General features: G+C 35.3%; 1 protein-coding gene across 5 annotated transcripts; it reads left to right on the top strand.

Annotated features, from left to right (window-relative positions):
* The first annotated feature begins 6,550 nt into the window (after positions 1–6,550).
* Positions 6,551–21,714, top strand: LOC132303117 (transcription elongation factor SPT4 homolog 2). 5 transcript variants are annotated; one of them, XM_059800209.1, is made up of 8 exons: positions 6,551–6,659; positions 7,854–7,919; positions 9,326–9,412; positions 11,143–11,261; positions 11,960–12,051; positions 12,365–12,420; positions 20,186–20,247; positions 21,220–21,714. In XM_059800209.1, the coding sequence occupies exons 4-8, from the start codon at positions 11,175–11,177 to the stop codon at positions 21,268–21,270; spliced, it is 348 nt and encodes a 115-aa protein (XP_059656192.1). In that variant the 5' UTR covers positions 6,551–6,659; positions 7,854–7,919; positions 9,326–9,412; positions 11,143–11,174; the 3' UTR covers positions 21,271–21,714. The 5 variants fall into 5 exon arrangements, with proteins under 5 accessions (XP_059656192.1, XP_059656190.1, XP_059656189.1 ...); XM_059800207.1 differs by lacking the exon at positions 9,326–9,412 and having other exon boundaries at positions 11,071–11,261; XM_059800206.1 differs by lacking the exon at positions 9,326–9,412.
* Positions 21,715–23,569: the final 1,855 nt, after the last annotated feature.

The raw sequence follows: 23,569 nt of genomic DNA on the forward strand, positions 1-23,569 counted from the left end.
ATTTAAAGAATGAAATCAATGACACGAAAATGTTCTTATGTCTTCAAGGAATGGACAATTGAAACTTAATGATTAAATCAATGACACGAAAAGATTCTAAGGTCTTCAAGGAATGGACACTTGAAACTTAAGGATGAAATCAATAACATGAAAATGTTCTTAAGTCTTCAAGGAATGGACACTTGAAACTTAAGGATGAAATCAATAACATGAAAATGTTCTTAAGTCTTCAAGGAATGGACACTTGAAACTTCAGGATTAAATCAATGACACGAAAAGGTTCTCGAGTCTTCAAGGAATGGACACTTGAAACTTAAGAATGAAATCAAATAATGTGGAGACTCGGATATTGCCCGGATTAAAACCGTACTCTCGGGATAACTTTAGGGCTACTAACCCATGGGTACCTTCCACTAGTGCGCACTATAATGTAGGGAGCTCTGTATCTCCCGTACTAGAACCAAGTTCTAGCCATGTCAATTCTTGATTGATATCCCAAGTTTCCAAACCCCACAAGTTGTGCAAACCATGATTGTATCAATGTACACATAATGCATTAAACCACATTCTATGCACAACCAATATTTTGGAACACACGAGTCATGCCCTAAGTTTTCAACTATCATAGCATGTGAAATGCCAAGCAATCATAGTGTACATCTATATAGACTACAAACTAGAATTATCACACATAGAATTCATTTATATAAATATACCACTAGTATAAGATCCAAGATTTAATTATTTGATTAACATCACTTGAATAATTAAATTATCACAACATCAATGTGCAAGTTCATTAACCACATTAATGAAATTAAATTACAAGAAGTCACGATACGTGATAAAAACACAAAGCCCCATGAAATACATGACAAAATCAATAGAACAATTAATTATAAATTAATTAAACTAATTAATTAATTTCTCTAGATTTCAAAAGTTGTCCAAAGATTCTCAAAATAATATATGTGAAAGATCATCCCATGGTTATTGCATATATCAAATCAAAAGTGCAAAATGAGTAAGATATTATCATGTAGAATTTAATTAATTTAAATTAATTAAATCTCTATATTTCAAAAGTTATTTAAATGATCCCAAATTAATATTTAACAAGGATTAAGTCATGGCCATGCCATATATCATGTCTAAAATGGAATACAAACAAAGTATAATTAAGTAGAATTTAAATCAAATTAAATTAATTAAATCTCTAGATTTGAAAACTCATTTAAATCATCCCAAATTACTATATAATGTAATACCCCTAATTTTAAAAAGGATATTCCTGGTATTTAATGGTATTTAATTTATTATTTAAGTGCATTTTATTTGATTATGTGTCATTATTTTTTTTTATTAGGTGCTTAATTGTTTTCTTTTATGGTGATTTAATTTATTTAAATGATATTTATTTTTAGTTATTTGATTGGAATTACTTGTTAGTGTGTTAATTATTTAATTGGCATTAATGGTTTAAGTGTAATTGGTTTAGTTATTTGATTGGAATTACTTGTTAGTGTTTTAATTATTTAATTGGCATTAATGGTTTAAGTGTAATTGGTTTAATTATTCTATGTGTGTCTTATTTTATGTGTGTCTTATTTGGTTTAATTAGGTTTACTAATTATTATTTTGTTCAATTAGATTATTTGTTAAGTATTTAATGGTGAATAGGGTAATTAGGTAAATACATCTAACTAGGGTTTTAATTACTGTATAAATTAGGGTTTTATATTATAGCCGTCGTAGGTTTCTACGTTAATTGGATGGGCCGGTTAGGATTGTGAGTTGGACTTAAATGAACCTAGGGTTTAGGAAAACTCTATAAGTATAAGGTAGACGTCTGTGTAGGGTTTTTTTAAACAAAGCACACGTTTTGTGGAAGTGGAGAAGGAAAAACGCAGTTTTTCACATTCTGCCAAGGTTTGATCAAAGCTCCGATCCTGCTTCGTCCGTGGTCCGATCGAGCTGAATTTTGGAGGAGAGGTTCACGACTCAGTGACGTACAATCTGAATGGTGGAGATCAGAGTTTGACCTCAGGAACAGTGATTCGTACTCGTGAACAGTAACTAGGTCGCACAGGTTTTTTTTCCATTCTGCCCAGATTTCATCAAACATCCGATCCCACTTCGTCCGTGGTCCGATCGAGCTGAAATTTGGAGGATAGGTTCATGACTCAGTGTCGCACAATCTGAACGGTGAAGATCAGATTTTGAGTTCAGGAATAGTGTTTCGTACCCGTGAACAGTAACCGGGTTTTGGAACTCGTCGGGATTTTTTAAGAAGACGACGTTGAAACTTTGAACAAAAGTTTCTGAGGCAAGATTCTATCCTTACTCTTTCCCTTAGGTTTCATACTCTTTGCACTCTTAAATGATTCCAGGATTAATGAAGATTAAACCAAACTAAAATGATATCTGTTTTGCTATGAAATTGGTAGTTACAGTAGTGTTGTATGCTTGTTCAACCTAGACTAAGCATGTTTGTAGATGCATTGTGGTTCTGTGGTTCACGTTTTTCCTTACCACTGCTATTATAAATTATTGGAAGGATGGGTCTAGATGATAGCTATCTTAACTTCTGTAATAGCAACTGTTGGAACTTAAATACTAGGAGGATTTGAGTTTAACACTAGATCGGTTTTGTGGAACACTATAATTTGAGCATGTCTACATACATACTGTGAATATTGTTTTGATGCTTACATTATCACAGTTAGTATCAACTGTGGAGGTTAGGATTTTGTGATACATACCCTACATATCTGTATGTCATTTTTAAGGTGTTAAATGGAAGTTTTAATTAATTCTGTCTATATATCAGACTAAAGGGAACAACTTAAATTGGGCATGTATATGTTGTTGTTGTGACCCTGTTTATCAATGCTTATTTTATCACTGCTAACATTGAATGTTGGATGTTGGAATTTAGTTGATATATACTTGATTTATTGGTATTATTGACTACTGGAGGATTGGAAAGTAGGCACCGGTATGGGACGGTGGCATATTAAGGATGGGTTTGGTTTTTAAAACACTACCATTACCCACCTACTTGGAATAAGGATGGGATTAACTAAAAGTTAAGTCCCGTGGATTTGTATTGTCATGGCAACTACTTGTTGAGCGGCAATACCAGGGATTTTGGATGGATTTTATATATGTACTGTTATGGTGCCTCGGTATGAGCTTGAGCCTCAGGACCGATGGCTAGGGAGCGTATATGCATCAGGATGTGTAGCTGGCTACGATGGTTGGAGGTGTACCCTGTTTAGGTATAGGTACATATGCCCACTTCGTGTGCGTTTTAGCATGTTACCTCTATTCAGGTTGAGACCGGCTTGTAGTCCAGTGAGAGTCATTTAGTGTGACTATATATATATTTACGGACTATCAGCTATTGTTGAATTGTTTAAGATGTACATGCGTATCGGGCCTCTGTTTGGATTGTAGTAGTATAGAACTTGCGCGTGGGCCTGACCCACTTCTATTTTTTCAGGTACACGACAGTTCCAGGCTTAGACGTATTCGTGCTGAGCAGAGGTCTCTATTCACTCTTCTGACGATGTAGGGCTCTCTCTATAGTTTTATTTCTGGACGTTTATTACAGTTGTTCTATCTTCCGTTTGGATGTTTAATAGGGGTCCACTAGAGATGGATTCCCAAGTTGTAAACTGATGGAGTTTTGGAATTTGGGTTTGATGGATTTTAATAATTATAATATTTTGCGGATTCTATTTTTAGTTCTTTCCAGCTTTAATTTCATTTCTTAATTTATTTTGTATTCCGTGTTCATTATAAAATATTAATTGTTTGCTATTCCCTCGGGTTTGGGCCTGGGCTTGATCAACCCGTGTTTCAGATCCAAGGGGTATCACATATAACAAGGATCAAGTTATGGCCATGCCATATACCAAGTCTAAAGTGAGTTATATGTAAGCTACAATTAATTATTAATTTCTCAAATTAATATAAGACATGCATACAACTTATATTTCACTACAAAAGCAAGTAAATCCCTTATATAATAAACTTAGAATACCCCCTACTTCACTAGAGAAGTTTCTCTCTAGAATTCAAGGCAAACAAGCTCAAAATGGTAAACCCTTCTATGGTTATGTAGAGGAGGATGAGGGGAACTAAAAGTATTCCCAAGGTTAAGATTGAATGTGAGTGGAAGGGCTTCAAAAATCAATTTCAAAACCTAAACATCAAGCTTCTCTAATGGTGGCTAGATCTTTTTCAAGAGAGGGATGAGATAAAATGGTGAAGATGAAATGCGAATGAAGGTTATAGAGATCCTCCACTCACTAGGTAAACTAGCACCATGGTCAACACACACTATTTTGGTCAATTACATAAAAACCCCTATTTAAAACCATAATTCCGAAATAACCTAAATTTTTTTGCAAACGATCCCTCCTTTAAATATCTTGCAACTTAATTGCAAAGTGGTCCTCAAGAAAAAAATAATTACTTATAGTAATTACACAAATACCCCCAAAAGAAAGAAAAATTGTAAAGAAGTATGCATCCATACCACTAAGGAAGAAAGTATACTAATAATATGCATTTCTAAGAAAGGAAAAATACACATTTTATAAGAAATCATATACCATTAGTGCATGCAAAAGTGGACATGAAAAGTGAGGTTGTGCCAACAAAATGACAAACGGGAAAAAGACGAAAAATGAATAGTGTACAAAAAGTGAAAACGTGGAAATAACTCAGCTCTTAAAGGAAGTTGTCAATCCAAAGGAAAGAGTCTTGGAAACCTTTTTCGAGCACTCGAGATGACACTGAGTGATGAGAAACCGAAATCGAAAAAGAAAATTAAACGGAAAAAATTTATTCGTAAAATTTGAGAAAAAAGAAAGGAAGGAAAATGACCGGGTCATTACAGAAAGTTTCGGTTGTTTAAGTTGGAGGAAATATCATTTCCCAAAAAATAATAATACTAATAATAAAGAAAAAAATGTTATGTTAAAGAATCTAACTGCTCGTAACTTTATGAAGGTGTAACTTTTAGAATATAGTGAATTTAAACACTATACTAATGTTAAAAACACTTCTTCAATTGGAGCCAATCCGATGAAAACAAATCGCCCCATAGCTATAGACTACATCTTTTATTTTCTATACGTGAGTATTTTAATGTGTGTTATGGATATCAACAGGCCTGTGGTCTAACAGTACAAGGCTCCTACTTCCCAAAGAGAGATCAGGGGTTCAAAACTCAGTGGAGGCCGCGTGTGTAAGTCCCAACTAGGGAAAAAAAAAATGTGTGTTATGGATAATGATGCAAGTATTAGTATATTTTATATCTATATCTAAACTTTTTGTTTCTCCTTCTACGTAATTAATTAATTAATATTTATATTAAATATAAGAGAGAATATAGAACTTTGTTTTGTATTTACGTGTATGAGATATATGTAATACAATAGTATACGGGGGCTTATATAGGAAAGGTCATCTATGGAGAGCAAGTCATTACCATATAAGGTAATGATATATATGATAATAAGGGTATGTTAAGATAACTACCATATAAAATAATGCTATATATGGTAATGATATATTATAGAATATAAGGTAAAGTGCAAAAAAACCTCCTTGAACTATGTTTGAATTTGCAAATAACCCCCTTGAACTATATTTTGTGTATAAAACCCCCTAAACTATCGCATTTTGTTGTAACATACCCAAGAACTATATTATATTTTATTAAATGACCATAATGCCCCTTCTTATTGAATTACATTTAATATATTTTTCTTATCTAAATAAATTATGAAAAAATTCATACTAATTTGATGAGATATTTTTCATTAAATTTGCATAAATTTACCTTATTTTTTTAATTAATTATTTAAATGTAAAAAATTAATTAATTTTTAAATTTTTAATGAATATATTACATGAAAATAAGGTATTTTTTAAAAAGTATTTTATTAAATTTTCATCAATATATTATATGAAAAAATGATATTTTTTACCTTAAAAATGTTTAAATTTGTTATAGTACGTTTTATTATAAATAATAAAGTTTTAATAATAAGTTAATCAATTTAGAAAATGATAGTTACAAATCTTTTTATCTATTTTTTTTCATTTTTGTGATAAATTGATACTAAAAATAAAAGGGTTAAATACTCTCATAGCCCCTCAGGTTTGGACTTATTGCTCTCGTGTTAAACCTCAACCATTTTTACTCTCACACACCCTATAAAAAGTTTGGAAAAAGTGTTTTTACTGTTATACCCTTGACTTTATTAACTGTCATGCTTATGTCATTGCTGACCTGTGTAAGTGAAGCAGGACATGACAATATTACCCTTTATTAATTTAATCCCCTACTGCCAAAACCAAACCAAAAAAAAAAAAAGTAAAAAAAAAATCCAGGTTGCTACGTGACCTAATATGGGAATGGGAATGCGTGGTCACAGCCATGGATCTTTCGACGCCGGGTTGAGAGCAGGACCGGCCCTGGCCCAAGGCGACCAAAGCGGTCGCCTTGGGCCTCAAATTTTTAGGCCCATAGGGGATGAAAAAAAAAATAAAATAAATTTAAGTTAGGGCAAGTTTCAGACAACACAATCTGCTTCGACACTCCGCAGGGCGCAGCCTCCGCTATCGCCTCAGGTGACAAGGTACTCTCTCCTTTTGCATGAATCGATCTTTTATATATGTTTCTGTCTTTTGTTCATCTCATCATTTGATTTGTTCTAATTTTGGTTCGTTTGATTCGGGCCTTTACCTTTGTTCCAATAGTGAAAAGTAGCTTCCAAACTAGGGTTTTGTGCGTGTGTCTCACCGTGTGTGATGGCTATCAAAAGTTGAATGAATATATTATGGTTCTCTTAGTATTTTAATAAATGTGTGCCTTTCTACATGTGCCTTTCATGGCGATCGAGTCCATAATCTATGGCAGGCACTTTTTTTTTTTCCCTCTCCCTAATTCCACTCCAAACTCACAACAGCAGCAACCATTCCCCTTTTCCTCATAAGTTTTTGCATTTTCACATTCAATCCTACGAAAATTAAGGATCCTTTCTAGTGGGTTGAGCCGTAGAGGTAATAACTAACTTTTTCGATCTCTAAATTATGCTCATACTTAAAAGTGCCAAATTAAGGGGTTTTTTATATTTTATTTTTACATGAAGATACATACCACATTATTGATGTTATTTGAAGTTGGCTCAGCTAGAATTTCAGTTAATAATACTGTCAAAGCACTTGCCATCAGAATGTACAAACACACGGAAATCAAGAGCAGGCTTTAACAAAACAAAAGTTAATGGTTTTTTATATTAATTTGGACAGGTCTTCTGTAGCAATGATCAATCAATCACTGCAGGTAATTGGCTCCCAAAAAAAAACACATAGTTAATATAAAGAGTGAAAGACAAAACTATATATGATAGTGGATGCCACATATAACCTAAAAGTCCCACTACTTCTTCAGCACTACAAGTTCAGCCTCTTATATATATATATAGTCACCTCATCTCCACATATTTTTGTCATCTGTAATCATCAAATTTTAGCAGCTATATAAACAATGAATGTAAAAAAGAAACTTTTGTTTTCTGTTCCTCATTTCCACTTTTGGACTGTATTTTGGATACTCTGTTTTGTCTTCTCTCCTCTCCTCCAGATTCCAGTGAAAACTCCAGCCAGGGACCAAATTGCTTGATTTTGGATATATATATATATATATATATATATATATATATATATATATATATATTTATTGTATGATTGGCAATGCTTAGTTATTATTGTTTCTGTTTGATTCTCTATCCGTTTTATGTTAATTGTGATCTTCTTTCACATGCTAGCAGGACACTCTTCTTAGGATCTCGTGAGGTTATTTGCCTTGAACTTGAATCAAATAATTGCATATTGAGGTAATATATATTTTCTTTAAACAAGGCAAATTGTTATTATTATTTTCTTGAAGTCTAGTTTTATGTTGATTATGGTTCCTGTTATTTAGATTTCAAGAGATTTCATTATGTCTACAAGAAAATTTGAATCTGGGCATGAAAAAAGGAAAAAAAAAAGAAGAGAGAAGAAGAATTGATTCAATCTCAAAACGGAGATATTCTTAAGTTTTTTAGGAGCAATACACAAATAGAGAGTTTAGTTGTAGATTTGGTGAATGAAGAACATATGAATGCGAAAGCAAATGAAGAAAATCTCAATAAACATGAAGATTTAATGAATGAATATTATAGGAAGTTAGTCAATGAACATGAAGATTTAATGAATGAAGATTATAGTTATTAGTTAGTTGTCTTATGCACAATGCACATGCGCACAATTATATTAGCTATAGGATTTGAAAACATCGTGTGAAAATTCCGCATTCTTATAATTTTTTTTGCGCATGTGAAACTTAAGGGCCTCACATTTGAAAGTTCGCCTAGGGCCTCTTAAAATATTTGGAATCTCAGGGCCGGCCCTGGTTGAGAGGAGGCGACCAAGGAGCCATTTTCTCACCGCGGTTCTGTCCTACATCACCAACACCACCACGCCGCGCATCGTCGCCGGTAAGTTCAATGCACTGCTGGACTCCATCATCGCCGGTAAATTCCGTTCTTCACCACCGGTTGGCGGGCCAATCCCTGGTCACCGGCCTCGGTGCGTCATCACCGCCACTCCTTGAAGACTACCGTTTTTTGTTATCATCTCGCCGGAATCTGCCATAGTCGCCGGCGACCTGTTCTCTCTGCTGAATCCCGGTTCAATCTTGCCGCCTCACTGCTGGACCAGTCACGCACCATCACCAACGACCTGTTCCTCTCTCTGGTTCAGTCCGCACCTAAAGAACATGCCTAGATTAAGATTTACCCAAAAAAACACACCCAGATAAAGAAAGAGAAAATGGTTCAATAATTCACAAAAGAATCTCAAATTTATTGATAAATCAAAAGTGAACAAGAGCTTACTGTGCTCAGATCAGATCTAGATGCCGTAGGAAAGGAACGTCTGGACGCACTCAATTTAATCCGAGCACAAATGAGCCTGGTGCAGACGAATACAATGAACATCGCACTCACAGCGAATCCAATGATTGTCATCACCAAATTTATCCCCAAGATATCATTTTTCTCCTTCTACTTGTTTATCCCAGTAAAGTTATAGCTTATTCAGTTCAGTTCCAAAACCCTAGAATTACATTCACACACAGTTCAACTGCCCATTACAAACACATGGTCAGCTCAATTCCAGAGTGCAGCACAAGAGCTGGTTGTGCTGAAACCCTAATTTTTATTTTAAAACTCTAATTTCAGTCTCATGGCATACTTAGGTGTGGAATTTTGATGATGCAAAACACCTGTTGAAGAGCGCTGGAAAAAGCACCTGATCGCCGGCACCACCAATAGGACGTACACACGTGAGTGAATTGAAATAATATGTGAGGGTATAAATGTCTAACAAATTAAGGGTAAAAATGTACATGAAACAATGGAGGGTAATTTAGGTATTATATTTTATCAATTTGAAAAAAGGGGGTCATAGCAAGATAAACCAAACCTGAAGGGGGTGTAATAGCAAATATGGTTGAGGTTTAATATGAGAGCAATAAGTCCAAACCAGAACATATTTACATAAGAGAAAAGATAATAAAAATAATTTAATAAGAAATGAAAATTTTAATGAGAAAGGGTAAAATAGTCTTTTGTGGTTGATTTGTACTTAATTGCAACAAATCAATAATTCAAGGGGGGTTTTTAGTTTAGGGGGGTTATTTGCAAAAGGGCAATAGTTTAGGAGGTTTTTTTGCACTTGACCCTGGAATATATTCTAAGAATACATGGTAACAATATATTATAGAATACATTATAACAATTTAAATGTATAATTATGGATTTGGAAATTCTAAGGTACATTACAGGACACTAATCCATAAATATAAAAATATTGGTCATCTAAATAAAGGCTGGACGAAGAAGAGCCTAAAAACAATCAATGAGGTTCTTCAAATCTCCAATCACTACATACCATCTAACTAAAATAGAGATTATATCAAATTTTGTAATAGTGTAATTTTTTTTTTTGTTTATATAATACTAATAAAATTAATACTTTAATCTGCACCTCTACTCCGAAATCGCAAAAAATCTTGTATCATGGGCAAGAAGCAAAATGGAAACCACATTTGAGAAGTTTATGGATGAAAGAGGAAAAACAGAGCAAGGAGTTTTTATTGCGCTGGGACTTGGGAAGAAGAATTTGTCAGAGAAATGAGAATAATATTAATGGAGGTTGGGTTAGGTCAGATGAAAGATAGGTTTTGAGGAGATGAATGGTTTAGAGAGAGAAAAAAGTTTTGCTTGAAGAGAGATTGAAAGCTGAACTATGGATGATGCACAAAGCGGGAAAATGAAACCAAGGAGAGAGAAACGTGAAAAATGAAATCAACAGAGACAACGTCTGAAAATGAAACCAAGAGAGAAACCCTCCCTTACATTTTTTTTTAAACTTATGTGCTGACATGGCAACTTATAAAAAAAAGTCTGAAATTATTGCTTTGTGTCCTCGATTGATATGGTGTAGTCCACTAAATAAGCTAAGTGGGCTACGACCCTGTATGAAGGTTTGAATATTCAACTTTTTTATTTGAAAACAATAATACTAGCATATAGTAGTACTATATATAAAAACTTCATCTAAATGCCTTATGAGATGAGTAATATAATTAGAGGGTCACAATTACTTTTATAAAAAAACTTCATGTTTAAGTACATTTTTTATGAGATGAGTAATTTAATCTTAATAATAGTACTAATATATATTAAGTCTGTTGGGCTTAACCAAGAGCTGTAAGCCACTCATCTCTCAAATTGGAAGGTGGAAATTTAAATTTAGTTATAAGAAAAAAAAATTAGATTAGATTTTTAATTTTTTTTTTCCTTTCCCCCGATCAAAATTGACCTTGGGTTGAAAATATTTATTTTTAATCCAAATCCAAATCCAAATCCAAATCAAGCAGGTCTAAACCCGCCCAATGACTGGATCATGGTCGGGTTTTGCCTATTCATTTTCTGCCAGGTTTTAGAGGCCACTTTGCTCCTAGTCCCAAACAAGAACACCACTAAAAAGTGAAACCACTGCCCACTACAGAATTGAAAGGAAAAAGAGGAGAAGCACAGAAAATGGGAAGCGCAGCGCAGATACCGACGAGCTTTGGGCACGAATTGAGGGCATGCCTTCGCTGCAGGCTCGTCAAGACCTACGATCAGGTCTCTTTTTCATCTTTCTCTCTACTTGTTTCAATACTTGTACGGAGTATTTGTGATTTACTCGCATTACGCTCTCACAACTATTAGGGTTTTGTTAACTGAGGTTTCTTTCAGTTTTTCGCTACATGTACACTGGGTTGATCATTTTCTGAATTTCATTGTTGTTATTGTCCTGCGTTATCTGTGCTCTTATTGTGTGTTTTTAGGGTGTCGGACGTTGATTTCCCATTCATTGCTCTCTTAGTCAGTTTGTTAAATTTTCATCCAGTTATCTGTAGATGTATTTATCTGATTAGCATTTCCCTTTCTGAATTCTAACTGAAATGATACAGTTGCCCCTTCAAATATGGAGTGTAAAAGTATTTTTTAGAACAATTTTTTGGAATTTGAGAATATTTTTTTACGGATATTAGTGTAATTATTATTTTTAAGAAAAAGAAGAAAAGTGTTTTCAGAATTTCATTGCCATGACATGCTCTTCTTGTGTGTTTTTAGGGTTTTGGATATTGATTTCCCATTCAGTGTTCTCTTGGTTGAATTTTCATATAAATGTATTTATGTGAGATTCTTGTGATTAGTAAAATTTACTCATTTGATCAACTAAGTGTTTATGTGAGATTCACGTGATAAGTGAATGTGGGTTTTTGTCTTTGCATATTTTGTCAATCGCTTTGGCGTGCTGACTATACAAAACATAGTTTAGAGAATCGGGATGCGAGAACTGCCCCTTCTTTAAGATGGATGAAGATCACGAGCGTGTCGTGGATTGCACCACTCCAAATTTTACAGGGTAATATATTTTAAATCATTACTTTATCATGTTTTGATTTTGCGTGATCCAATTATATTCTATATTTCCTCGTGTTGTGAGTGACCCAAGTGTCTAGATTTTATCAGTGTGAACCAGACTTTCGAAAATTACGAGTTTTTTCCTCCTAAAAACCTTCCCATTTGAGCACTTCTAATACAATATTACTTATCTAAAAACAAAAGCTTCTTTTACATGTCATCCTTGTAACTGTTTGTTTCCGTGTGGATGCTTTCTGCATTACCTAACTTTTGCATTATTTAATTTTTTTGTTTTTGGCTGAGTTGTTTTGTAGTATAATTTCAGTCATGGATCCAAGCAGAAGTTGGGCTGCTCGGTGGCTTCGAATTGGTATGTGCAATTGCTTATATAAAGTTCATCATTTGGTTTGGCAAAGAGACAGCTTTGAGAAGGAATTAGGATACTTCATACTTTCTGGGTCTTGTTTGTTCGGCCCGAGCCAATGTCTCCCTTTCACACTGTTAGCCTCCAGACATATTTGGGGTTTCAACCAATGTGTCTGGCTCATTCTCTCATTTGTTTTAGTCCCTCCCGTCTGGGCAAATGCTTTAAATTCTACAAGATTTAGCCCACCCCCTTTTGGGCAACTGGGTTCCGGAAATGCTTGGAATCTTAACAACGGGTCTGGCCCATCCTCCCATTTATTTTACCATGCCCCGATTTGATCCAAAGAGCCCAATGCTCTGTCAAAACAACCCACCAAGCACAAAAGTACCTCTCTTCTCTTATCTATTCCTCTTTTTGCAACCTTGAAATTTATCCCTCTCAACGCCAGCATGACTGTGACCTCCCCGTTGGTGGGGAGGCAAGGAAATCTTGCCACCTCGGAGAACGATCTGTGATCCTCTATTTTCACCACTGACTTCCAATCCTCTCAATCATTATTAAATTTACTATCAGTACCAATAATTTACTAAGTGGATAGGAGAAAAGTGACGAAAATTGAAAATAAAAATGTAAACTGTTTTTTTTAGTTAATGGTAAGCTTGTATAAAGAAAGAAGATTTACAGTGTGCCCCACTTGGGGAAGAACAAAACCAACAGGTGTACAGCCCAAACAACATTAAACCACTGAAAACACAAACAATCCACCAACTGGGCACCACATTTAACCTACTTCTAAGAATCAGAAGCGAGCATACATACAAATACTCACAATAAAAGCATGTCTTGAGCACCAGCTGTGAATCATCCCTGCTGCAAGAGTGCTTGTAACTGTGGGAGGGTATTCAAGGTAAAAGAATGGCTTGGCCACTAGCAGTGGAACATCCCTGCTGGTAGAGTGTTTGCAACTGTGGGAGTGTAGAGATTAGCCTCAGGTCAGAGCTTGATTTTAACTTGATTGTTGCTAGTCTTGCTCTCACACAGTTTTTTACTTGTGCAATGGTGTTGAGAGAGGATGTTGATTGGTTCTTTTTTTTTTTTTGATAAGTAATAATAAATTAAAAAAAGGCGTTCAATAGGGGAACGCTTCCCATAGACATAAAAGAAACCGGGAGCTAAGGCCCCAAAGAACCCAAAAAAGAAATTAAATCAACAGAAGAGGAACAGGAACTTCTGTTCACATAACTGAAGAGAGAACGAATAATAAAAAGTTTCAGTGTCGCTGTAGACGACTCCTTTCCTTCAAACATTCTACTATTTCTCTTCCTCCAAATGTACCACCAAATACAATGCGGTGTAGATCTCCAATAATCACGAACACTTCTACTCACACGACAACCTCTCCAAGCATGAATCAGCTCCTTAGTAGAACATGGCATTACCCAATACATGCCAAAAAGCCCAAGAATAAGATTCCAACAGTCGTGCGCTACAGAACAATGCATTAGGAAATGATCAATTGACTCCCCATTCTGCTTACATATGCAACACCAATTAACAAAATAATTTCCCCTTTTCCTCAAATTATCGATCATTAGAATCTTATCCCAAACGGCGGTCCATACAAAAAAAGCCACCCTAGTAGGAGTCATAGAACGCCAAATAGTCTTCCATGGAAAATCAGAGGGTGCAAAATTAGACAAACATAAGAACAAAGACCTTACTTCAAAACGACCGTGAGAAGAGGGAATCTAAATCAAATTGTCATAACCCCTGCCAATTCCTTCCTGCTGATACAATTGATCCAAAAAAATGCTCACATCATCTAACTCCCAATCCTGAAAAGAACACCGAAAAAGAACATTCCACGTAATTCCACTATTATCAAGCTGATAACAGTTAGCTACGGTGGCATGTCTATCAACTGCAATACTGAATAATCTTGGGAAAGTACGACATAAAGGCTGAGGTCCACACCAAAGATCTTCCCAAAAACGAACGCGACTGCCATCACGAACTCTAAATCTAACATGAGGAGAAAAGGCATTCCATCCTTTACGAATGGATTTCCAAGCCCTAACTCCTCCCGCAATAGAAACTGGACGTGTAGTCCATCCTCCAACATCATCCCCGTACTTGCAGGAAAGTAATCTACGCCAAGGGCGATGTGTTTCCTTCCCGTATCTCCAAAACCATTTACCCAAAAGGGCTTGATTAAAAGGAATCAATGGTCTAATACCGAGACCCCCCAGTTTTATAGGCTTGCAGACTTGCTCCCATCGAACAAGGTGATACTTGAACTCTTCTCCCCTTCCTCCCCAAAGGAAATTCCGTTGAATTTGTTCAATTCTATCAGCAATGGAACATTGGATTTGGAACATAGAAAGAAAATTAGTGGGAAGGCTAGATAAAGTGCTCTTGATAAGAGTAACTTTACCCCCCTTTGACAAATATTGCTTCTTCCAACCTGCCAACCTCTTTGCATACCTATCAATCACAGAATCCCAACTCCCCACTAATCTGGGAGAAACCCTTAGGGGCAAACCCAAATAAGGAATAGGAAAGGAACTCACCTTACACCCAAGAACTGCAGCAAGCGAAGAGATGTCTTGTACATTCCCAACCGGAACAAGCACACTCTTGGCCACGTTAACCTTAAGCCTGGAAACTGCCTGAAAGCAAGCCAGAATACATCTCAAATATCTAAGTTGAGACACTTCTGCATCACAAAAAACCAGAGTGTTATCTGCAAATAACAAATGAGAAATCTCCACCTGATTTGCAATATCTCTTCCCACCTGAAATCCTTTGATGAGACCAAGATTCTCTACCCAGCGCGTAAGTCTGCTTAAACCCTCCATAACGATAAGGAAAAGAAAAGAGGACAAAGGATCACCTTGTCTTATACCCCGAGAGCACCCAAAAAAGCCGACTGGAGAACCATTCACAAGAATTGAGAACTTAACAGACGACAAACATGTCTGAATCCATGTCCTCCATCTACTTCCAAACCCCATTCTTTGAAGCAAATAGAGAAGGAAATTCCAATTAACATGATCGTAAGCTTTCTCAATATCAAGTTTACACAGAACTCCAGGAACACCATTATGCAACCTTGAATCCACACATTCACCAGCGATAAGAACTGAATCAAGAATTTGCCTACCTCCAACAAAGGCATTCTGGGAATCTGAAATAATCCCATCCATAACTTCTCGCATTCTTTGAGCAAGCACCTTAGCTATGAGTTTGTAAATACAACCCACTAAGCTAATAGGACGAAAATCCTTAATATCTGAAGCATTTCCTTTCTTAGGGATGAGGGCAATAAACGATGCATTAAGCGATTTCTCAAATACACTTGTAGAATGAAACTCCTGAAAGGTGCTCATCATTTCATTTTTCACAACCGCCCAACTTTCCAACAAGAAACGCATAGTAAACCCGTCAGGCCCCGGGGCTTTATCCCCGTTGCAATTGGATAATGCCTTTAGGACTTCTTCTTCAATAAAAGGAAGCTCTAGTCCATCTCTCTTCATCTCAGAAATAGCCTCAAAAGGAAGACCATCAAGCTTGGGTCGCCAACCTAAAGGTTCTGTATAAAGTTTCTGATAAAAAGAAACGATCCCGCTCCGCACCTCTTCCTCCCTCCACAGCTCTTGCATTCCTTTCCATCCAAATGAAATACACTGCAGCAGCTAATAACAGTTTGTGAACTAGGTAATCAGTAGAGACCCAATGTGAAGAGCACCATTGAATCATATCACACCAATTGTTTGGACTAATGTAGAACCCTGCCACTTCTTGAACAAACTTCCAAATGTGGGAGGAGTATTCACACTTGAAGAAAATGTGATCAATAGATTCCCAATCTGAGTTGCAAAGATAGCAACCATTTGTGTAGTGTTTGTGTAGCACACTGGTTTGGCATCCAGAGTGTATAGCCTTCCTCTTACAGCAAGCCATAGGATGAGACTATATTTGGGAATATGGTGCTTGAACCACACTACCTTGTGCCAAGGGAAAATTGGGGATGGAGGGCTAAAGTACTTCAATGTGTGTGGCATTCTGAACTCCTTGGTGGTGCTAGGTAACCATTCAACAAAGTCTGGATTGGGTGAAGGTTGAGGTAGTTCCTGAATTTGAGCAATGAAACTTCTTGATTGAAAGAATTGGTGAAGCTGTATTGTGATTGGATTGCCCCATTGGTTGATGGAAATTATGCTATCAACTAGGATATTGTTATCAAGTTGAAGAATTTTCAAACCAGTGAGCTCCAACTGGTAAACTGTTACTCCAGAAAAGCGATAGACAGAGAAATGAAGTAGGTATAATAGATGATTTTTTTTAAAAAAAAGAATTTTCATAAGCTTTATTGGAATGTAGATAGAATCATATCAGAACACTTGTATGTGCATTGTGCAGAAAATATAGTCAATATTACTGGCTGGTCATGCATTCCGAGGACTAGATGAACATTTTGAAGCACAAATTTGGATACGTATAGAATAATTAATGCAAGGAACATCTACAGGAGAAAAAATTATTTATACAAGTCGGCTTCAATAATCATGTAGGAAAAGATTGTTGAGGGTACAAGATGTATTGTGGGCACCGTTTTTTTAAATATGAATGATAATTGCCAATAGGAGTGTGTTCAAAACTTCACATTGGCATGTTATGTTATGATAGCCAATACCTATTTAAAATTTAAAGAGTAAACATTTACAGTCTTTAAAAGTGAATTAAACAAGAATAAGAGAGATTTAATTTGTATATCCAACTAGATTAGTAAATTGACTAATATCTAAGTATTGTAAGGTCATTTAAGGAGATAGTCTAACATGACATTATAAGTTGATGGTTGTAGCCGTATATGTTAAAGTACAATTGAGAATTTGAAAAGAAATTAGAAACCTAAGAGCTAGTCTTGTTGTAGGGTTAGGCATGTGTTTACACCTAAATTTATCTTCCAAATTTTGCACCCATGGATCCCACAAAATATTGGAATTCATAAAAAGTGAAGAGGGGTTATGGTATGGCAATGCTGTAATCCCTTGGCCTTGGCAAGGTCGTCATGCCTTGGCCTTGGGCGTGGCCGCAATCCCATGGCCTTGGATGTAGTCTCATGGCCTCCACACTAAAGGCCATCTCATGGCCAACTTGGGTTACTTATGTGCTTGATTAGTCAACTCAAATTCCATAAAGGATGGGATTATCTTACTAATATGCTTCAATATACATATATATATATATATATATATATATATATATATATATATGTATGTATGTATGTATGTATGTATATACGTGTTGGTCGTGCATTTAGTGAGGACATTATTTCCAAGGCAAGTAAAGCACGTGTCCCATAAAAAAGTTGGCAACCTTGCTTGATGAAAAATGGAGTGTCACATGTCACACTTCGAATAGGCCAAGAAGACCCACATTTACACATCACATTAGTCCAAGTTCTCTATAAATTAAAGTCCAACTTGTTGGAAAAAAGTATCCCTCAATTACCAGCCTATGGCTACTTCATCTTCTTCTAGGCTAGCCAAAATATTTTTTCACATTTTCTAGCTCATTGGGTGTGCGGGGCGTACCAGAGTCATACATTCGGACTTGGGGTGTGAGCAACACATTTGCTTGAGGTGGCCTTGCCAAATGACTGTCTAAAGGCACATTCGGGCGACTGTGAGGAGAAAAGGGAGGGCCCTCATGCTGGGTTGCAATTGCGTTGATAATAAGGACTTAAAATCTCGCCTCTTGGTTGGTGGTAGTATGAATATGGAGATGAAGGGGATGGAGTGTATTGTGAATGTGAATATTTTAAAGACTACCATATTGTAAAGGAGACGAATAAACATGGGAATATATGTAAGCGTTGGAACATGTTTCATCATATTCATCATCAGTAGAATATTCATCCTATTGATACATAATATTCGGATTTGAAGGATTACATCTGTGATGAGAAGAAATTACTCTATCATTTAGCGCATAAAAGTAAAGTACAATGACTTGAAGCTAAGGTGCAAGTAATGTAAAGTTAAGAGCTAGAGTGAGAAAGTAAAGCGCATGAAAGATAAATAGCATGGAAATAAATATAAGTAAGTAAGTTGCGGGAACTAAAATGAAGGAGATGAAGTATCCATGGGTTGGTGATCGAGGGATTCTCTTCTCCAACAAGTTGGACTCCAATTTATAGACGACTTGAGCTGATGTGATGTGTAAAAGTGGGTTTCTTGGCCTACTGGAAGCTTGACGTGTCGCGTGTGGCACTCCATTTTCCAATAAGCAAAGCTGCTAACTTTTTGACGGGACAAGTGCTTTATTTGCCTTGGAAATGATGTCCTCGTTAAATAATTTAAGTGCTTGATTGGCATATACATATTATGGGATTTGAGTTGCTAAGAAGCACAGACACTTCTATAAGGTGTTGTGTCTGTGTCCGACATCGACACACTTAGACACGTGTCTGACTCTTCATGCTGTGTCCATTATTTAAAAATAAATTTTATTATTTCGGACAGTTGGTTAACACATCTTAGACGCTTAGTTGACACATCCGGGAAACTAATATTATGAACATACATCAAAATGTTCAATCTCTAAGGAACAAAAGCATAACTATATATAATGACTAGATAGGATAGTAATATCTATATAATATAACATATTCTTTTTTATATTCAAATTACGTCATCTTCTAACTTTTGCATGGATTTTATAAATTGATTAAAGTTCTATAATTTTCTTATTCAATAGATATATAAATGAAAATTTATAAATTTATATTAGCCGTGTCCACGGTATTTAGGGATGTCAACGGGTGGGTTCAGGACGGGGCACCCCTTTCCTAAACCCGTCCACCAATGAAGATATTTTCCCAAACCAGGTTTGGGGCACCCCGCATCGGAGTCGAAGCAGGTTTGGGTTGCCCCGATATGCATATATATATATATATATATAAACATATATATATCAAACTTGAATAAATTTAAGATAAATTTTGTCAATTTTTTGTAGTATAGTCAAATATTTAACAATCATAGTAACAAAAATGTTGTTAAAATTTAAATTTATCATAAGAAGTAAAGGAAATAGAAAAATGATAGCTAATAAAAGATTATTTATTTATATATTAATTAGTATTTAGTAATCGGACAGGTCTGGGTTTTAAACTTTCTTTCCAAACCCGCCCCTAAACCCAATTAGCATGATCCCTAACCCCTCCCAATAGGGGCGGGACGGGCGGGAAAAATTGACATTCCTAACAGTGTTTGTGTCAATACTTTTTCAGAATATTTTGTATCATGTCCGGATATGTGCTTCTTATACTTTACGGGATTTGAGTTGATTAATCTAGCATGCAAGCACCCCAAGTTGGCCATGAGATGGCTGTTGTGTGGAGGCCATGGGACTACGGCCATGGGGTCTTGCCCAGCCATGGGATTACAGCGTTGGCACTACGGCCTTGCCAAGGCCAAGTGCCAAATTTGGATCCAAACAATATGTGAGCTAAAAAAATTGAGGAAAACTATAACCGAAAGGCTTTATAATTAAAACATATTCCTATTGAAGTTATGGCCTTGGAGGAGAATTGTAGAACAAGATTCATGTGGCCTACCCCATATAGTCAGATCAAGCTTTGTTAGTTGAGTGTAGTTAGTGGATATTTTTTGTGTCTCGTCATTTGGTTATTTATTTTATGTACTAAATCAATGATCTTGGTGAATTCAAACATGTGATCTGATTGACACTTTTGCAGGAAGATACGTCCCTGGTTGTTACACACTTGCAGTCTCAGAGGCACTCCCAGAGGATCTGCAGGTTTGCATTCCCTTAGCTACTGCAATTTATAGATTTTGTTCTATCAGTTGTAAATTAATAGTTATATGAACTGTTTACAGTTTGCAAAACAAAGAAGGCTCCTAGATCATTCTTAACTCATGCACTCATATCGGGTTGCCTACTCATGCATCCAAGATTGTATGAGTAGTGATCCATTCCGAAATTGGCAATTCACGGTCCATTTTAAGGATCAAACTAGATGGCTTCTCCTGACCTCACTTCTTAAATCTTAGACTCCCTTTCGAATTAGTTAAGACCCTTGTATTTCTTTTTTGCTAATTCCGTTGTATTTCATTGTATGCCTGATTCAGGATCCTTGTATGAACAGTTTAGCTTTGGAGGATTATTAGGACTTGTGGAATATATTATGGTTTAGTTTCACTAGTTCTTGTATTCCGTGCATCTGTCACTTCATGTGAAATGGACGTCAGTTTTTCGGGCCATTAAAATGGAATTTCATTTATGCACTTTAAACTTCACACAAATGCTGAACCATGTCTTGTACTGGGCATATTAGATGGTCATTTTTCTGGAATTTATTTGTTCACTTTAAACTTCACACAAATGCTGAACCATGTTTTGTACTGCATGTTGGATGGTTATTTTCTGGAATTTATTCGTAGAACTTGATTCCGTTGAATGAAAGAAATGCGACTGTTCTTTCATTCTCTACACATGTTTTATCTTTTACTTAAATACAACTGTATAATGGAGGAATTGTGTTGCAGCTTTTCTGACCAAGTGAATTGCTGTGAAAGTAATTGACCCAACTGTTAGGATTAGCTTCATTGGTCTTTGTGATCTTTATGGAAGTTCTGATGGTCATTATCAGATGAAGCTCATGTCTGGACAATTTAGTTTTAAATCTGTTGAACCTTTTGAGTTATTCTCTTCTCTGATTTGTCATACTTGAAAACTGATTTAAATCGAACATTTTATCCGATTTTGCAGAATCTTTGTGAAGATGAGCGAGTTCAGTATATTCCGCCTAAGCGTGTATAGACGTCTAGTTGAATTTGCACAAGTGACTATGTAAGGCACATCCTATTGTAAGTGGATTACTCGTCATGTAACTGAAAGATTCTAAAAACTGCAGCCTAGTTGTTACTTGCCCCTAACTTATGTTTGAGTGGTGATGTAAGAGTTCCATGTCCTCCGTTTTTCTTTTTAAGCAAACGAGAAATTGTTGAACGAACCGAGTATTTGTCAATCTGTATCAGGTATGCTAACTTTCATGGGGATCTGTCGATGTGGTCTTCTTTATTCCATTGATAGAGTCGGAAATCTCCATTTGATTTAATAAGTGTGCCTCGTGTCAGTCAGATGATAGAGTAAGAAACGGAACTTGTGCGCCTACTTAAGGTGCCCTAGTAAACCTTGCAGGGCAGCTTCAATTTTCCAAGAGGTCATTTTATTAAATTATCAGCGGGAAATTATTTCTTTTCATGATACCGTGTTTGAGATGTGCATCACTAATGTCTATATATCTGTGTACATTTCAAATGTTGTTGCCCAATTTTCTACTGTTTTGGCTCATCCTCTGGCCAGAGAAACCTAATGTCTACCTTGAAAAATAGGCAGCAGCAATATTTCTGGCGAGGTAACGGACAGTGTATAATTCTCTAGAGCAGATTGAACAATCGTATTTGAAGTAGGAAAAATGGACCAATGTGTATGCTTTTTGAAGCGATTGGACTCTTGGACTGGTGCATAGCGCATGCAAACATTTGTTACATTACAGACTGGAGCAACTACTGCATATAAAAATAATGGACCAGTGTATGTGTCTCCTCTTTATGGATAAAGAGAGAATGAAGGGCTAGTTTGGTGTGGTTGAATGAAAGGGTTAATTTGGTGTGGAATGAATCAGATAATGGAAATGGGAATGGAATGAGAATGGTCATTCCATGTTTGGTTACATAGAAAAACATCTTATTTTTGTAAAACATATATAAATATGTATATATATATATATATATATATATATAACAGATATTTCATTAAATGTTTTATTTATTTATTTATTATTATTATTTTTAAAGTGGGAATGGAATGGTTATTCATTTAGTTAGAAAGTTGAATGAATGAGTGAGAATCACTATTCTCGAAGAATGGGAAGAATCATCCTTCTAACTTTAAAGTAAATTACCAAAAAAAAGAATGAAAACAAAAACATTTGAGAAATTCACTCACGCCAAAATGGTTATAGACTGGTGCATCTTACTTTTGTCTTCTCAATTGTTAAAAAAAGAATGTCATGGACTAATGCATTTGCATAACGTCCAAACTCTAAAGTTACAAAACTTGTTTAACATATTTAGGGCTTTTTGGGCAGCTGTTTTTTTTTTTTTTGAACAACGTATTGTAATGAAGCAAAAGTATGTAACGTGTTTAATAATGTTTGCTGCAATTTGAATAGTATTGAAGCGCTTTTAAAAAGAGACCAAAATGAAAAGCACCAAACTGGGTTTCTTCCAAACATGACTTTTTCACAAAAAATAAATAAATAAATAAATAAGCTCTAAAATAACTTTTAACTAGTTACTTAATTTTTCAAACTTGTAATATTTTTTTATCAAACATGTTTTCATATTTTTGTTTCTAAAAATTTTACAACAAATATACGTTTCCACACTTCAGAATAGTATCCAACACACTTCAAACATAAATACCTCCGAATAGTATTGAAGACACTCCAAACGGAAACTTTACTTCATTTCATGTTAAAGCAAACAAAGCATATGTGGTTACCAAACGGACCCTTAAAAAACAACCTTTAATAATAAAAAAAAAAATTTAAACCAATAAAAACAAGTGTCCTCACACACTTAAATATTACTCGCTCCTAAGTTTGTGTTCACTTTGATCAAGCTATAGACACACACAACTTGTCTTTAAAGCACAAATTACAAGTTTGTTTGGTATGCGTTTTGTTTTTGGTGTTTTTGTTTTCGTCAAGTATTGTAATAGTGAACAGTGAAAAAAACGTATTTGGTAAAAACTGTTTTGTTTTGCATAGTGTTAAAATGCTTTGTGAATAGTGGCCAAAAATTGAAACACTAATTTAATTTTTTATATGTTTTCGTACTATAGGGTTTTGGTATTATAACGATGAATAGTAGTTTTTTTAAAAAAAAACTCTTAAATCACATTTTAAAACTAATCATTATATTTTTCAAACTTACAACATTTTTTTTTTTTATCAAATATGTTTCATGTTTTTGTTTTAAAAAATCTTGCAACAAATAGATGTTACTAAACATGCTTTCAATTACTATTCAAAATACTTTATAATAAAATA

Source organism: Cornus florida, unplaced genomic scaffold (genome assembly GCF_030987335.1).
Source record: "Cornus florida cultivar Cherokee Brave unplaced genomic scaffold, ASM3098733v1 CherokeeBrave_3.0.0_Hap2_Chr04, whole genome shotgun sequence".
Taxonomy (NCBI): Eukaryota; Viridiplantae; Streptophyta; class Magnoliopsida; order Cornales; family Cornaceae; genus Cornus; species Cornus florida.

Bases quoted from the DNA above. Each gene is read 5' to 3' on its own strand.
- LOC132303117 (XM_059800209.1), top strand. From the start codon at position 11,175: ATGGGAAGCGCAGCGCAGATACCGACGAGCTTTGGGCACGAATTGAGG. The intron at 12,052-12,364 runs GTAATATATTTT...GTTGTTTTGTAG, and splicing joins ACCACTCCAAATTTTACAGG to TATAATTTCAGTCATGGATC. The intron at 20,248-21,219 runs GTTTGCATTCCC...CCGATTTTGCAG, and splicing joins CACTCCCAGAGGATCTGCAG to AATCTTTGTGAAGATGAGCG.